General features: G+C 38.6%; 1 protein-coding gene across 1 annotated transcript in view; it reads left to right on the top strand.

Moving 5' to 3' along the window:
• Positions 1-349: 349 nt before the first annotated feature.
• The window catches only part of LOC137252251 (uncharacterized), an 81,358-nt gene continuing 63,800 nt past the window's right edge, over positions 350-17,907 (top strand). The window contains exon 1 of the mRNA XM_067787696.1: positions 350-1,009. Within this exon, the coding sequence (XP_067643797.1) occupies positions 980-1,009 (30 nt within the window). The 5' untranslated portion in view covers positions 350-979. The remainder of the gene's footprint in view (positions 1,010-17,907) is intronic.

The following is a 17,907-nucleotide window of genomic DNA, read 5'->3' as shown; positions in this document are numbered from 1 at the left end:
CGTTCCTCCAAAATTGTCTAGATCTCGTTCTGTATGTACCAGATACCAAAAACTATTGATTTAGGAGAAAATTTAGATTGAGTTATAACAATTTATGGATTTTACACCAGAGGGGGAGATAAAGGGGGGCGGGCGGAGGGTGTCACTGCTTACTTTGTAAGCCCTCGACTTATTTGACCCCTTGAGTCTGTGATATTGGTGAAGGCCAGTATACGTAAAGTTATAATGTGTAAAAATTATGAAAAATAATTTCTCGAAGGGTCGTGGGACCCCCACCCCTCTTTCCATGTTCGAAAAAAATTTCGCTAGTAGACTACTGTCTGTGTCCCAAATTTCATCAAAATCCGTGTAGCCATTCTGGCGTGATTCAGTCGCAAAGACGAAAAAATATAATAATTAAATTATAACTGTTCCTAGGGGGCGGGGACCACACCCCTTTTGAAAAATATATAGCTAGTAGATCCTTCTAGACTATTGGCTATATGTGTGCAAAATTTCATCCAAATCGGTCCAGCCGTTCTTGCGTTATTGAGTCACAAAGACAAACGTCTGGACAAACATCCAAACATCCAAACATCCAAACATCCAAACATCCAAACATCTAAACATCCAAACATCCAAACATCTTAACATCCAAACTTTCCCATTTATAATATATATTAGATTAGATTAGATATTAGATTAGATGTGTTATTTATTTAATTCAACTCTTATAACAAAGGCAAAGTAATTTTATGTGTAAATAGGAAAAAGTGCCAGACGTGTGGCTAAAAATCAGTTCCTGGAATTATTGTTTGCTTCCTTCTATTTTGACAGGTCACGGTATATACCTGAGACATTTTTAAATGCTCCTGGTTGATCTGGAGCTGCCCTAATCTGAGCGGCGTCATTATAATTTGGGTTTCCCCCTGCATAATACCGAGGGGCCATCGATTGGGAGTTGCTATTGAAATACCTATTTGGACGGGGCAAGCGATATATGGCATTCCTGCGGTCGACGTTCATGAAGGTGAGGCATGCCGAGTAGGCCTCGGGCAACGATTTGGGTTTTTGAACTAGTAGCAGAGTGGGGAGGTCACCATTTAGGCCTCTAATGAACACATCTAATGTTCTTTGACGATGTGTTTCTGTGACAGCCATGACCGTTTCGTTATGTACATATTTTTTTCTATTGATAGTATTGATCATCAAAGAAAGTTGTTTATTGATTTGAGCGTAAAACTCCGACACTTTTAGTCGACCTGGGTCATCTGTGTTATCTGGTGATCTAGAGTTCCGATATCCCTGCGTCTGCGTAATACAGCGAAAGAATTTCTTTCATGCTTTTCCAGTCGCCGCACAGGATGTTGTGCGAGACCAGTGGAGCATCTGCTGCACCCCTAACTTTGTACCTTATGTGTCTTAGGATTGCTTTATAGATTGTTTTGAGCCGCACAACTTCGTAGTCCTTAATAATCTGTTGCGCGCTATGGATCCTGACGGGATAATGCTCCCGGGGTCCATCGAATATCTGAAGTTCCTTGACGCAGTCTGGTAATTTGGTTTTTATTGCTTGGATCTCCTTTTGCTGTAAGAAAATTGGGCACTTGTCGTTAGCTGAATGATTTTTCGGCTCTAGGTGATATGAGATGCAGTTAATGGAAGCATCTTCATTGTTGCTCTCATCAATCTCTTCTTCGAGGTGGTAAATACTGGCGCATTTGTTACATATTTTTCATTTTTGCATATTTTTGCTGTATGGCCGAAACTAAGGCAGTTTTTGCATTTTAATGGGAGTGGAATGTATGGCCGGATAATAACTTTTTCATAGCCGATGTTTAGCTTTGTTGGTAGAGCAGTGGTTTCGAACGTTATTATCAGTAGTCATGTTTCGACGAGATCGTCATTAACTTTCTTTAAGATTTTCTTTATTTCGGTGATATTTTGGTGTTTCAATTCCGTTAGGATGAGTTCCTCTGACAAGCCTCTAAGGGCATTGCAATAGATAACCCCTTTGGGTTGTTGTCGAGTTGTATTAATGTTACTAGCCTATTTGCTTGCAAACCGTTTTTTGTTTTGATTAGGATTTGTCCACTTCTCGTTTTTTTGCACTCATTAATTTCGCTGCCGCATGTTGCGTCGATCGCTTTTATGACTAGGAAGGGAGAAGTGTTTGCTAGGGTTTCCGCTGTTTATTCTTGACATTATTAGGGATATGGGCCCGCAGTAAATTCAAAGCTTTGGTTTTGTCCCATTTTGGCATGGGAGTTTTATAATTAGTTTTGTCAGGGGGTTGACCTATCTTAAGTGTCTTAAGGCTTCAGATGGCTTTTAATGAGTATTGCATATATCAATTATCAGATGTAAATTAAAATAAAAAATATCACAAGTGGTTTGCATAAGTTAAACTACGGGATGTTATAGTTTATAAAAAAATATTTGTTTACGACTGATGGCCGTGTTCTTTATTTCACTAATTACAATTTGAAAAAGTGCTTAATTATATTCCCTGATCTTAGCTGTCGCGTCACTGCTTGGTGAATATTTGTTGTTGTACCGAACCTCGGAAAATATGGCCTTGATTTAAGATATCTGGTGTGACATGCAGTCAGTAATTTTGGCGAATGCGCGTTAAGATATCTGGTGTCTAGACATGCAGTCAGCAATTCTACGCTCTTGTTGAGTGTGTGGGAACTTCTGACATAGCCTCTTCCTCTTGATAGTTTCCGATGGCTGTTTTAACGGCCTTTTATAGCAATATTTGCCAAAACTCACCATCAGGACAATGGTTGCTTCCTGAGGAAAATCGGTTTATTACTCTTTCTGTTTGGAGTGACTGGATTTCGATGGTATTGTTTATGTGTAGCTCACTGAGCGCTTCTAATGACAGAAGTTTAGTCAGACTCTCTTCTATTGGCTTTGGTTGTGCTTTTGCTGGCATTATCCTTAAAGGGGATGCTTCGAAATTCTTATATGTTCTGCCATTGACCAGAATAGTCTCATTTTTAAAATTTATAATGTAGGTTCCATTCATGTATCTTACGTCGTTACCTTTGTAGTTGTTTAGAAAAAGCCTTCCGGGCGAAACAAGCTCGTCCTTTGGGATGTGGTGGCAATTGATGAAGTGACACGAAGAATTGGGGCTTTTTATCAACTTAGGTATACAAAAATCATTGCTTAAATCTATTAATTCATTTTCTTTACAGATGCTTATTTTCTTATATTTTCTACAATTACTATATTTTAGATCAATTATAACGTTATTTCTTATAACTGCTTTTATTATTAAATTTTCATATAAAAATACGAATTAACAGCCTCCTATTTTAGGAGGTGTTTTTTAAAAAAGTAATAAAACGTATTTTCGAGTGGTTAGTTACCGAACGTAACGTAGACACCAAACTGACTTTATTCTTCTGAATTACTCTTATTTATAACTTGAATTTAGCTTATTGAGTTTGATACCGATCTTACTTTAATATTTACAATAACTGGAGACTTAGCATAAGCATTGCATCAGATTCTGTAATGAAAACCGATGCGTGAGAAATGGAGTATTTGTTCATAAAAATTTCGATTGGTATTGCATCCGCTTCTCTAATGAAATGCCAGTGGCTTGAGAAGTGGAATATTTGTTTATAATTGCCATAAGAGCACTGTGGGATGTGTACTGTCGTCCGGATTCTCTAATTTTGTTTGTAAGTTTATTAATTTTAACAGTTAACTCACTAAAATTTCTTCTTGTTTTATTAACTGTCTATTTATTTTCCATCTCTCAACCACTTTGTTGATCTTTAAAAATATATATATTATAATTATAATACGTGTTAATACAATAACAATCCAATATACAAGGTGTGATTGTATTTAATTTTTTACATGGTTGATCAGATTAATGTTTTCAAATTTGAAATTACTTAATTTACCGTTTCTGACATACTGCCAAAATTTTGAATCTATATTTTCGTATGTAACATTGTCAATATTTGCTAGATTTTCAAATGTAACTAAGTAAATTCCATCTACTTCCTGATTATCAATAATATGCTTCCCTTAAACTAATATAGCACCTTGTTTTATTCCATCTATTTGCTTATTGCTTTCTTTAATTTTTTTACATTAAGCTTTAGTTCCAGTTAGAATATCTGACAAGCAACTATTTGTATTATTAATTTTACAATAGGTATTCATCAATTCTTTTTTGCAATTTTCAACATTTACGTATTTTTCGTTACATTTTGCAATTTCTTTTGCAATTAATAGCTTACCATCTACTTCAAACAATTTACAATCAGATATAATTTTTGGATATTTTATGTAAATAACTATTAAATCTTCATTTTGCAATATTTTAAAAGTAGATATGTCTATTAAATCTGATATAGACATTCGTCCGTGCTCATTTTCGGTTATATTTTTTATTTCATCAAAATGTAAAATTACTGGATTTAAAATTCCTACTTTTGCCATTGCTATAGTATTAACGAGATTTTGTAATTCCGACATTAAAAATTCATTTCTTCGTTTTACAAGTAATTTAACATATTCATCTCCATTTAAACTTCTTATTGTTTCGGTTAATCTATAAATTCCTTTCAAAATTTCCGAGTTTGTAGTGTACTGTTTATTATTATTATCAGCCAATTCGTTCAATTTGTTATTTACTAACACCAAATCATCATGGTCTGGTGATCCTGCTATCCATTTCCATATTGTCCCTAATTCATTAATACCCCTTTTATTTCTTCCATTCTTTCTTTGTAGTTGCCCCAATAATGTTTCTATTAAACTAGTTTCAAATTCTAAGTCTGAATTTTTATTATCTGGTACCTCAGACGTTTCCTAAAAATTATTATATCCAAATTTTTTATTGATCATTTTGTATCTGCCATTAAGAGATTTTCAAAATAAGTTAAATTGGTTATGTGAAAAATTGATCCAAAGCTGCGGTATAAGGCAACATCACCATCTTCTATTAGTATATAATCCTCCCATGTATAGTCTACTATGTCTGATATCGCTAGAGCAATTAATGATAAAATTATTACTGGTATCATCTAAAAAAAATATATATAATTGAGATTTTATATTATCTTTGTGCACTATTCTGTTTTTTTCTTTTTATTAATTTTTACCCTATTGCCTAAATCCTCCTTTACTATCTGTTTCTTATACTTAGATCTTAATTTTTTCTCTCTACTGTGATTTTCTCGTATATAACATCGCCACATGAATAAGTTTCCATTTTTCTGTTTTTGTTTTGTCTATCTAACATCTTTTCTTGCGCCAATAGTAATTTTGGTGGCACAATATCATGTTTAACCTTATTGTAAAGTACTTCAAAAGGTTTATTTTCAATTACGGAGTGTATTGTTTTATTATATTGATGAACCGCTCTATATAAGTTATTGCCTGGTCGCCAGTGAAAACACAACTTGTAGTAATGATTATCGTTTACAACTGAACCCCATTCTTTTATTGAATATTCTTTTTATAATAAAAAATTGCTTACTTGCTAAATCGGTATTTTGTTTATGAAAATTTTATACAATATCGCTTACTTGCTAAATTCATCATAAGTGGGTTATTACTGACTTATTTTGTTATTGCAAGTCGCGGCGGCTTATATTCCGTCGCGATCGCTCCGCTAAATATTGCTGTAATTTAATGATGGCTAGTCATCAATTTGCAACTGGAACAGGTAAGTAAATTAATAAAAGAGTTCTTCACATTTTGTCGCGATCACTTCCGTTCGCACAAAATGTGAATTTGCTGTTCCTGCAGTTTTGTGAACAGAGAATATTGAGCGTTAACTCCCCCCTTTTTAAGTATCGGCGTCTCGCTGATAAAATAAATAGAGATAGGAGTGAATTAGAATTTCCTGTGGTAAGCTGATCTTGTGTGAAAATATAGTATTATAAATAAGGCTAGTCCAAGAATATTGCTAAAAAACTGTAGCTTATTAATATAATAAGCTTGGATGAGATGTAATCTAATTTTTTTACATTCGTCAGCTGGAGCGGGTGGAGGTTAGGTTAGGTTAGGTTGCAGGGGCTGAGCTGGACACTATGGTAACAGCTCACTACTTAGGCCACCAATGGGCCCATTGTAATACCCTATACGGTCTCAAAGAGGACCCCTACCCTGCCTAAAGCGGGTCAAACCACCTCATGGAAATTATAAATTTTGCTAGAGCCTTTACTTCATAGCTAGAGACCTCAGCGAGGTCATGTAGAAAAGGTTTACCAAGGATGGCAAACCTACGCCTACTAAGCGCTGGATAATGACAGAGAAGGTGCTGGACACTCTCCTCCTCTTCTGTGCATCTGCAGCTGCGACAATAGTCAAAGGTCGTTGCCCCCATTCTAGCACCACGCGTGCCTATTAAACAATGCCCTGTTAGAACCCTTATCAGGGACGATAGAACTGATTGGTTTAAAATCAGAAGCGCTCCTGTGCGCCCCTTGTCATATGAGGGCCAGGATTGCCTGGATGTCTCACACGATGATATGGCTAACCATAGTCCATTTGCAATTCTAATAGTGCTTGTGTTCACACGAAGCCTGAAAGTGGCCATGGGTATACCTACCGAATCATTTCCCGGAAGGATATGGTCGGTGGTGCCTCTTCTCGCCAGCTCGTCTGCTCTGCATTTGCCTTCAATGTCCCTGTTCCCAGGTACCCATATAAGGCTGATACTGAAGTGCTGAGCCATCTCGTTCAGAGATCTGCGGCATTCGGTGACCGACTTTGCGTTGTCGATGAATGAGTCCAGGGCCTTTAATGCGGCCTGGCTTCTGAGAAAATAAACACCCGTTTAGCATCCTTAGGCATAGACCCGAGATGGTTTACAGCCCTTTGTATTGCCAGTATTTTCGTTTGGTAAACACTACAGTGATCTGGTAGGCGAAAAGAGACCTCTAGACCCAGATCCGGTGAAAAGAGGCCTTTTCCCACCTTCCCGTCAAACTTAGAACCATCCGTGAATATGTTGATGCCTACGCGTAAGGAGATTGTATATAAACTCCAACAGGCACGCGTCGACCCCCAGATCGGTCAGCGCCGAGGTGATGGCCTCCGGGAGAACGTTGTTGAAGGCACCCGCTATATCTAGAAATGCTACCAATGTGTATTCCTTGAGGTCTAGTGGCCTCGATAACGGATAACAGTGAGTGCAAGGCCGTGTCAGTTGACCGGCCCTTAGTATAGGCATGTTGAGCTTGCAAAAGAAGCGACGGCTCAATCCTCCTCCTGATGTAGTCCTCTAGGAGTCTTTCGAGTGCTTTAAGCAGAAAAGAAGATAAGCTTATAGGCCTATAATCATTTGGTTTAGAGTGGGAGGGTTTCCCTGCCTTGGGGATAAAGACCACGTTGACTTCCCTCCACGATACTGGTACGTAATTGAGCTTAAGACAACCTATAAACATCCCTTTTATCCAGGGTCTTATAAGTTCGGCAGTATACTGTAGCTGAGCCGGAAAAATTCCACCCGGCCCCGGCGATTTATAGGGCTTGAAGGTCTTTAAAGCCCAATCTATCCTTTTATCATCTGTGATTTCGCTTATTAGCTGATCATTAGGTGACCCTGACAATACTTGAAGACACGCCCGCACTTGCTGGGAAGTGTGTATCCATTAGCAAGTTTATGGTTTCAGCGCTGGAGTCCGTCCATTGCCCATCCGGCTTTTGGACGTAACTTAGCTGAGTTGGAGATTTCGATATCACCTTCCTTAACCGGGAGGCCGCGGATGTCGATTCAATCCTGCCGCAGAAATCGCTCCAGGAGGATCGCTTTCCATTTCGGATTGCTTTTTTATAGATATTTATTTTCGTTTTATAAGCAGACCATGATGATTCATGTCCATCATGCTTTGCTTTATTAAAGGCCGCCCTACATGACTTCCTAAGCTTATCAAGATCGGACGACCACCATGGTGACTTGTGAGTTTCCAAAACCTTTTTAGTCGGGCAAGCCCTATCTAAAGCATTCCTACATTTTTGACTGAAATTATTTACAAACACGTCTAGCTCCTCTTCGCTTTCTGGGGCTCGCACCTCTTCAGAATGCTTTTTACCTATTATCTTCTTATAGTAGCCCCAGTTCGTTCTTTTAATATTTTGTATGTACTTAGAACTTGTGTGCGCCTGTGATATAGAAAAGCTTATATATATATGGTCAGAAAAGGAGTGCTCCCCTATTACATATACTTAGATTAGTGCCTAAAAGATAGTTAAATAAAGACTCACCTCGGTCATTTGTATCACTGCTGCCCCACTGGGCGTGGTGAGCATTGGCATCGCCTCCGAGTAGTATGAAATCATTTCGTGGATTTGCTGCTCTCACGAGCTCCTTGAAATTATCCGGTGGTAATGAGCCTTGGTGATCGTGCGCTAGGTAGAAGGAAGCAAGTTTAACCCTTAAAAGCCTGATTTTTCCAAATGGGTTAAAAAAAATTTAATGCATGTATTTCAGGGTCCTTATAAACAAATTATTGCATGTTAAATTTCCTATAAAGTTGGAAATGAAAGCCGTTCCATCTGCAACTAATTCTATTACAGGATCATTTCGAAGTTGATATTCGCAAGTCGCTTTCCCTCCCGCGAATGTCGTATTTTCCTTCTTGCGCAATGAAAAATTTACTAAATTGGAGATAAATTTGTTTGTTATTTTTTACTGTTGACCGGATATTATATAAAATATCTTCGGTTTGTGGCAAAGATATGACGTATAAGAGAAGCAAATCTTTGACTATCATTAACGGTTCTGCGTATTTGAGAGCTTCTAATTCATTTTTGAAAGGTAGAGTTCGGTTTGGGAAATTACATTGGCTATATCTGCTTTGTTTAGTAAATGAGAATGAACTATACCTTTTTTCGCAAGTTGAGTAGCTAAAACTATTTGCGAGATTTCATATTTTACTAATCCTAGCTTATTATATAAAGATTGTCCGTATCTAACTGTATCGTTTGCGTCAGTTTCGTCGAGTATTCTATTGTAATTCTCCAGTATTTTATTAGTCGTTTTAATTAGTAGTTATTGATCGTGTACTGCTTGTTACTATTTCCTGGGAGGTCATTCGTTGTAGTCACGATTTTATCCCAGTCGGTTGCGTCTGGACTACCCGCGAGCCATTTCCAGGCTGAGTCAATCCAATTGATTGATCGCTTGTTCTTTTTAACGTGTATAGTCCGTAAATGATCTAAAAGGTTATCGATTTGAGAGACTCAGTAGTCTAGCTGTGGAGCTAGAGGGGTTGTTCTTTTAGTTTGATAGCGTATAGCGGGGTTGATGTCATTGAGAATTCGTTCATAATCGTCCAAGTCGAGGGCGTGTATGATTTTGTAGTAACCGTTTGCTACTTTTCGTATGCCCTGTTTTATAGTCACCAATGGGCCTTTGTATTCGTATATATCCACTGTTGCTTCTATACCCCTTGGTATCAACCTAATAAACGGAAAATTTGTCAATTTTTCAGATGCGATTTTTGGATTTTTCTGTTATTACTAGTGGTGATTGTTACATTATTGTCTTTCCCTACGGTTTCTTTCTTATAAATAGGTTTATTTTTCCTTTTTATTTGTTTGTCTTTTTTAAAAACGATTTCGCCTGGTTCATATGTTTTAATTTTATTCCTTTTTTTGTTGTGCCAATTCAGCATCTTTTTTGGTTCCTGGCGAGTTCGTGTCTGATGTCGATACTAACAATATCCTTGAAGTCCTTCAGTTCTTGATAATTTATTCTGTTCGTCCAGCCAAAGAAGATGGCGGAAGGTTTCTTATTTGTTGCTGAATGGATCGCATTATTATATCTATCAACAGCAATGTTAATGATCTCATTAACAGAAAAGTCGGAATATTCGGCTTGAAAACATCGAACTATTTCGATTATTGTAGAGTAGATGCGTTCCACCGCACCATTTACTTTGCTTTTCTGAGGAGGAGTCAACTAGATTTCTATTCCTAAGGCCTCCAAGTAGTTCAATGTGATTGGGCTAATAAAACTGCCCTCATTGTCCATTACCAGCATTTTCGGGACAGAGTAGAAATGCAGAAGCTTTATCAACTTGTCCCGGATATGTAGAACAGATTTATTCTTTATTTAGCGAAACTCTGATGTTAGTCGCGCCAGTTCGGGCCATGTACGTGCCACACAAATTTCGGCTAACATTTTCCCACTACCAGTTCACAGCTGTCGGGCTAAAAGGAGCTTACGTCCATCGTTGCAACCATAGGTGGCAGCTGCATATTCAAAATTTTCAATCCATTTGTCTATATTGCAATCGATGTCTCCACTATACTTCGGTACAATCACCTCTATATCTTTAAGCGAGTACATGTACGTACTTGTTTGATTACGTTCCAAGTCTTTTTTTAAACGCAATATTTGAAGACACGTTTCCAAATATTAGCCGCTACTCTATTACTCTCCTCTTTTTCGTATAACTTAAGGCTGTCTGCTGTAGCGTTTCGTACGGTATCATCGGAACAGTTACTTTCAGCCGCTTCATTTTTGTCGTTCGGCTGCTGACTTTGATTGTTATCTGTGCTTTCCTGTGTATGATTTTCTGGCGCCATTGGTGGAGAACCAGTAACACCAATTTGCACAGAATCATGAGTGCCCGAAGTACCTGCATGCTGTGGCGGAACGCATACTATGCCATGGAGTAAATCCCTGATTTCCTCCTCTGTGCGCACTTGAACACCATTTTCGGCCAGTATTAAAGCGATCGTAATAGAACATGCTAATCGTAATTTGCGATATATACTACAAGTTAACGCATTCCTTATTAGAGGAGCGAAAAAAATATAATTTTTTTGGTCAACCGACCTTTTATTAATGAGTTCAAAACTAAGACTAACTTTTACACTTTAATTTACTTAACAGCTAAGCTAACTTGCACTGGCAACTTGTTGTTGTTGTTTTGCTAATTCTCCGAATTTGCCAATTTGGGCTGCGCGTGTGAAGACTTCCGCTCCCATCGAAAATAAGCTTTTTGCTGGCGGTGCAATTGACTCCCGTTTACATATTTATGTAGGAGTTAACATTTATTAAGTTAACACTTCCCCTCTTAAACACGGTCGTGCCGAGCGTCATCAAAAATAAGGTAAGTTATTGAAATTTATGTAAGTTGGTTCATCATCAGAAAGTTCTTTGACTTTAATTGGGTTTACCTTTTCCAGCTGAATTTGGTCAGTATTAACATTAGGGATTATTACTATTTTATTTTTGTGTTTCCTCCAAAACTTGAGAAAAATGATAATGGTGATAACGGCCATTGCAACTGCTCCAAATGAAAGGGAGCTACTGGATATTGTTGCTGTCTTGAGAAGGTTAATTCTACGGTTGTTTATGTGGAATTCTTTCAGAGCTTCGAGAGAGAGCAATTCGATGCGGATTTTTTCTGATGGTACAGGTTGCAGTACTGCCGGGATTGCTGGCAGTGGGATCAAATCGTAGTTGATAAAAGATTGGCTATTTATTTTCAGCGTTGAGTTATGGAAAATAATCAGATGTGTGCCTGATAGGTTTTTTCGGTTGTCTTCAAAATCTATTTGACCTTGGAAGCCGTTGAGTAGTAAAACGCCGGGTTTTATTTCCTCAATTTGTTTAATGTGATGGCCATTGCTGATGGTGCAAGTGGAGTTTAACCTATTTATTATTCTAGGAATGCAGCTACTGTTACTTATGTTTACTAAATTGGTTTGCTTACAAATTTCAATTTCCTTATAATTATCGCAAGTATTTTTTATTGCATATATTTCATTTTTTCCTTTTAGTATTTTTTCAAATTTGACATTAATTATATTTTTGTTTTGTTTGACCACAGGCCTTATAAAAATAGTTTGGAAATTTTCTTTAACAGTTATTGGTATTTTTACTACTAACTACATTTATATTTGATATTTCTAATGCTTCTTCTCCATTTTTAAATGATATCTCGTCGTTTTCTAGTTTTTCTAATGCTATTTCGATTTCTTTCTTATTCAGTAATAATGTGTTCAAAACATCTTTTTTTGCCCATTTTATGGCATATTTAATATTAGTTAACTCTTCCTTAATTAGCCTAATTCTATTTTGCAAGTTAATAATTGTTTCGTTTTCTACGAATGTATCTTTTCTAATGCTATTAGCAAATTTATTAATTATCATGGTCATATTATTAAGTTTTCGTTAAAAATTTCATTTATAAGCAGATCTTTTATTCCAGATCTTCGTGATCGGGGCTTCCGGCGATGTATTTCCATGCCGTTCCTAAAATATTTATGGCTCTTTTCTGCCTTTTCGAGATTGGGCTTATAGTATCTAAAATTTGGAGTGATTGGGTTAGTTCGTGTTTTAGGATAGGAAAAAGGATATTGTCTTTGGGTATGTCCGTTGAGATGAATTTGTACATGTCCGTCAGAAATTCCTCGTATTTGTTAAGATCAATTATGTGTATGAGTCTGAAGGCTCTGTTTTGAATTTTTGCTATTCCGTCGTTTATTGTCACAAGTTGAGCGTTCGTATAGTCGTAAATGGCTACTGTCGCAGATGGTTGAATTTCTGTCTTCTTTTACTATTTCTTTTTTAAATTTAGGGGAAATTTTCATGCCTAATCTTTTGTTGATTTTGACGTAAATGATAGATTTTTATGGGGTGACGGTTTTTATTGTGGTATGAAATATCTTTTTCCTGTTTGGTTTTTAGTTCAGAGATGTTTTCTTGTCTTGCCTTTTCAGATTGGTTTGGATCCGAATCTTCTTCCAAAAAATACCTCTACTGGCTTCTTTTTTGTAGTTGAGTGGACTGTGCAATTGTACTCGTAGACGGAATTATGAAGGAGTTCGGCGAATGAAGTGAAATTTCGTTCTGCTTTTAAAGAGCGCATTATTTCTGTGAGTGTCGAGTGAAAGCGTTCCACTTGACCGTTAACGGAACTGGTATAAGGTGGTGTTCTAAAAATTGATATATTTAATGTGTCTTCTAATAGGAATTTAATCGCGGCTGAATTAAGAGAAGTTTCGTTGTCTATTACTTACTACTGATTCGGGTACGCCAAATTGAAAAAAGTAGCTCACGGAGGGGTTCTTTAATATGTTCTACCGCTCTTGATCGAACTATTTTTGTTTGTTCATACTTCGAAAATTTTTCTATTGCTGTTAAAAGGATATGTTTGTCAGTTAGGTAAATATCAATGTGCAAGATTTGTCCAGGATATTGGGGAATGGGTGTTTGGCCTAATGTTGGTTTACAGCGGTGTTGTTGTTGTTGTTGTTGTAGCAGTGCTTCGCCCCACCTAACAGACGCGACCGATCACAAACTGTCATCAATATCCTCTAACGGGAGCCCAAGGAAACTTGCTGTTTCAACAGGGGTGGACCATAGGGAAAGGGGTGTTAGAGGCGTTGGTTCCACATTACAATTAAAGAGATGGTTGGTGTCATGTGGGGACACATTGCAAGCGGGGCATACATTTTGTATGTCGGGGTTGATTCTGGATAGGTAAGAGTTTAACCTCGCCTCATTATGTAGATGGTGTTCTGGTGACATAAGAAGACAGCCCGTGGCAATTCTGAGAGCAGTATTTTGGCAGGCCTGTAGCTTCTTCCAGTGGGTAATTTTTAGGCTTGGCGACCATATGGGTGACGCGTAGCACGTAATCGGCTGGCTAATTGCTTTGTATGTAGTCATGAGCGTTTCTTTATCTTTTCCCCAGGTACTGCCAGCAAGGGATTTGAGGATTTTGTTACGGCTCTGAATTCTCGGAACAATTGCGGCTGCGTGCTCACCAAAATGTAGATCCTGATCAAACGTCACACCCAAGATTTTGGGGTGTAGGACAGTCGGTAGCGTAGAGCCATCGACGTGGATGTTCAAAATGGTCGACATTTGGGACGTCCATGTTGTAAATAAGGTCGCGGAAGATTTAGTCGGTGATAATGCCAGGTTTCGCGAGGCGAAAAAACTGGAGAGATCAGGGAGGTAGCCGTTTATTTTATTGCATAGCTCATCTATCTGTGGGCCTGGGCCTGTGGCCATTACTGTGCAGTCATCGGCGTAGGAAACGATTGTGACTCCTTCCGGTGGTGAAGGTAGCTTAGATATGTAGAAATTAAACAAAAGTGGGGATAGGACACCACCCTGTGGCACCCCTTGTTTAATTCTCCTTGGCTTTGATGTTTCGTTTCTAAATAGCACCGATGCCTGCCGACCACCCAGATAATTTGCGGTCCAACTTTTAAGACATGGGGGAAGGGTAGACCCTTCCAGGTCTTGCAGTAACGAGCCATGGTTGACCGTATCAAAAGCTTTTGATAGGTCTAGCGCTACGAGTACTGTTCTATGGTGGGGGTTTTGATTTAAACCGCAATTTATCTGGGTGCTAATGGCATTTAGCGCGGAGGTAGTACTATGGAGTTTTCTGAAGCCATGCTGATGGGAGGCTAGTTGCAAATTTGCTTGGAAATAAGGAAGCAAAATGGCTTCGAGCGTCTTTGCTACTGGCGATAGGAGAGATATCGGACGATACGACTCTCCTATGTTAGCTGGTTTACCAGGCTTTAGTAGCGGGACCACCTTGGCCATTTTCCATTTCTCGGGTATGACAAAGGTGGAAAGAGACAGGTTGAAGACCTGCGCTAAATATTTGAAACCCTCTTTCCCTAGGCTTTTAAGCATCGGCATGGCTATGTCGTCTGGGCCCACTGCTTTGGATGGTTTAGCGCGACCAATGGCGTCCTCAACCTCTTTAGCGGTGATGGTGATTGGTGACGCGCTGAATTTGTGTTTATGTGCGTGTCTGTTGGCCCTCCGTCTAACTTTGTCGACAGTAGAATGCATTATATATTGTCGGCAGAAAGCGCTCTCGCATTTTTTCGCATCCGACAGCACTTTGTCGCCAAAGGCGATGGTAACTTTGTCTTTGTGCTTAGTCGGATTCGATAGGGACTTTACGGTGGACCAAAGTTTACCCACACCGGTAGAGAGGTTACAACCTCTTAGGTGCTCCTCCCATTTCGCCCGCTTGTGTTCATCCACAAGCAATCTGATGCGTTGGTTTATATCCCTTATTTGGGGGTCGCCTGGATCAAGCTGCCTTATAAGGTCACGTTCTCTCGCTAAGTTTGCGGCCTCCGCCGGGAAGTGGGGCCGGATTTCGGGAATTCTCCCGGCGGGAATGAAACGTGCCGAGGCGGATTCAATGACCTTGCGGAAGGCACGCTCCCCTTGGCGGGCATCAGTCGGGATAGGGAGGGCAGCAAAGAGGTTGTCTGTAAAGGATTTATATTCTTCCCACTTTCCTTTTTTAAAGTTTATGAAAGTGCGTTTTTCGGTGACGATGAAGTCGGCGGTACGCTCGAGCGAAACAAGTATAGGCAGGTGGTCGGATGCCAATGATACCATCGGCTGCCAGTTGACGCAGTTTACGAGTTCTGCGCTCACGATTGAGATATCTGGCGAACTGTGACAGCTTCCTACCATACGTGTGGGGGCGTATCCGTTTATTGTGCAGAACGTCGTTTCTTCTTTACAGCGGTGTCGGTCATATTTGTTTTCTTTACAGACTGTACATTGCTGAAGGATTCTATTGAATTTTTTAGTCATTGATGGGAAATAGTAATTTTCAAGTATTTGGGATTTATTTTCTCTACAGTTCCTATGTGATCTTTTGTGCGTTTTTATTATAATATCTTCCTGCTCATGTTCGTTTGCGACGTCTTGGACGTGGAGTTGGGTAAATCTAACTTTGTAGTTACTGAAATGTATTGGGTATATTTCTTGAATTTTTCCCATTATTCGTCTGTTTTGATGCAATTTACAACGGAGTGGTTTAAATATATTTTGATGCGATTTATAAGTATTGTTGGGTCATATTCTGGTTCTTCAAGGATGTGTCTGTGGTATGTGGGAAATATTATTTTAAACTGATAGGTTGAGCTTGGGGCGATGTTTAAGAATATTTGGTTTTTGAAAACATTTATTGGTGTTTCTACATGGTGAATCAAATCGTCTGATGAGTTTTCGTCACTGTGTTGCGTTGAAGAAAGAGAGTTTATTGGTTCAGTAGGCATTCTTGCGAGTGCGTCGGCTACAATGCTGGTTGTACCTGGTTTATAGTGGAGTTCGTAATTGTATTCTTCTAAAATAGATTTCCAACGTTTCATTTTGGCGTTGTTATTTTTATTACTAAGGGCTTGCGTAAGGGGTTGATGATCTGTGAATATTTTAACTTTGGCTGACCCATATAGATAGTTTCTGAAATTGTTGAGGGCCCATATTATTGCTAAAAATTCTTTTTCATTTGTGGCGTATGACTCTTCTGTTTTGCTAAGTGTTCTGGAAATGAATGCGATGTGTTTTTTGTCCTGGGAGAGAACTGCACCTATAGCTTAGTTAGATGCATCGGTTGTAAAGTGAAATTCCTTACTAAAATCGGGGTATGATAGTATTACGTCGTCAGACATAAGGGATCCATTAATTTTGTTGAAGACGTCTTTTGCCTCTTCGCTTAGATCAATATTTATTCTCGCGGACTTGTTCTTTGATATTCGTCCCCCTTCCCCTCTTGAGTGTGTCGTTAGGGGTTTAGCCAACATGGCATAATCTTTAATAAAGCGGCGGTAATAACATGAAAGGCCTAAAAATGAGCGAAGTTTTTTAATTGTATTGGGGTATGCTATTTTTGCGATTGCTTCCACCTTTGCTGGGTTCTTTGTGATTCCCTTTGACGATATGATGAATCCAAAGGAACTGTACGGAGTCCCGGAAGAAATGGCATTTGTCCAACTGAATTTTCATGTTGGCATCTTCGAGAGTTTTAAATATATGTTGTAGGTGGAGAGCATGCTCCTCTTCGGAGTTGCTGAATACGACTATATCGTCGATGTACACGTAGCATATCTTGCCAATATGTCGTCTACGGCTCGCTGGAATATGGAGGGGTATTTTTTAAGCCGAATGGTAGCCTTGTAAACTGAAATTTTCCATTATTTATTGAGAAGGCAGTTTTCTCGATGTCGGATTCCTTGAGTGGGATTTGTTGGAATCCACTTCTAAGATCTAATACGGAAAAATATTTATTTTTTCCCAGTTGAGATAGCACCTCATTTATCTGTGGTATTGGGTAGCGATCTGCTACAGTGATTGCATTGAGATTACGATAATCGATTACTATCCTGTACTGTTTATTACCCTGCGAGTCAGGTTTTTTTCTTACGACCCAAACGGGTGAATCATAAGGGGACCTTGATGGCCGAATAATGCCATCGTCTAGCATTTTCTTGATCTGTGACTCTACTTCGCTCTTTAGCGACATTGGGTATGGATAGTGCCTTGTGTACACGGGGGTGTCCTTACTTGTCCTAATTTCTCCTACAACTTGGGTGGTATATGTAAGCTTATCATTAGGTTCAGCAAATAGTTCCGAAAAATTTTCTACTAAGTTGTTAATTTTTGCCCTTTGGTTTGGTGTCATGTTGTCCTTAATGTCAATTGCATTTATTGATTTTGAAGCTAGCTGTTTTATCTTTATTTTGGTCTTATCTTGTATAACCATGTAGTTGTCCTTAACATGAATGACCGCTCCGGGTTCTTTGAGGCTGTCATTACCAAGGATGCCATGGAATGAGCGCAATGTAGGAAGAAGATAGAATTTCAGTTTATTTGGTGTATTGAAAAGGGTTAATTAATGTATGTTCGCTAATTTCGATATCGCCTGCTCTGGATTTGGCAAAGAAGATTGTGTCGTTTTTGGTAGGATTGGGAATTATGGATGGTTCTATATAATTTTTGGTTGATCCTGTATCTATCAAAAATTTTGCTATAGTTCCACTCTTCAGTCTGCATTCATAGTAAGGCAGTGAAGAGTGATTCATTCTAAAAAATTTAAGTCAGTAGTGTAAAGGTAGCTGTCATCCTGCGGGTCCATTTCGTAATAGTCTGTGTCG

The sequence above is a fragment of the Eurosta solidaginis genome, chromosome 5 (assembly GCF_040869045.1).
Source record: "Eurosta solidaginis isolate ZX-2024a chromosome 5, ASM4086904v1, whole genome shotgun sequence".
In the NCBI taxonomy this organism is placed as follows: Eukaryota; Metazoa; Arthropoda; class Insecta; order Diptera; family Tephritidae; genus Eurosta; species Eurosta solidaginis.
This window is presented reverse-complemented; position numbering and strand designations above follow the sequence as displayed.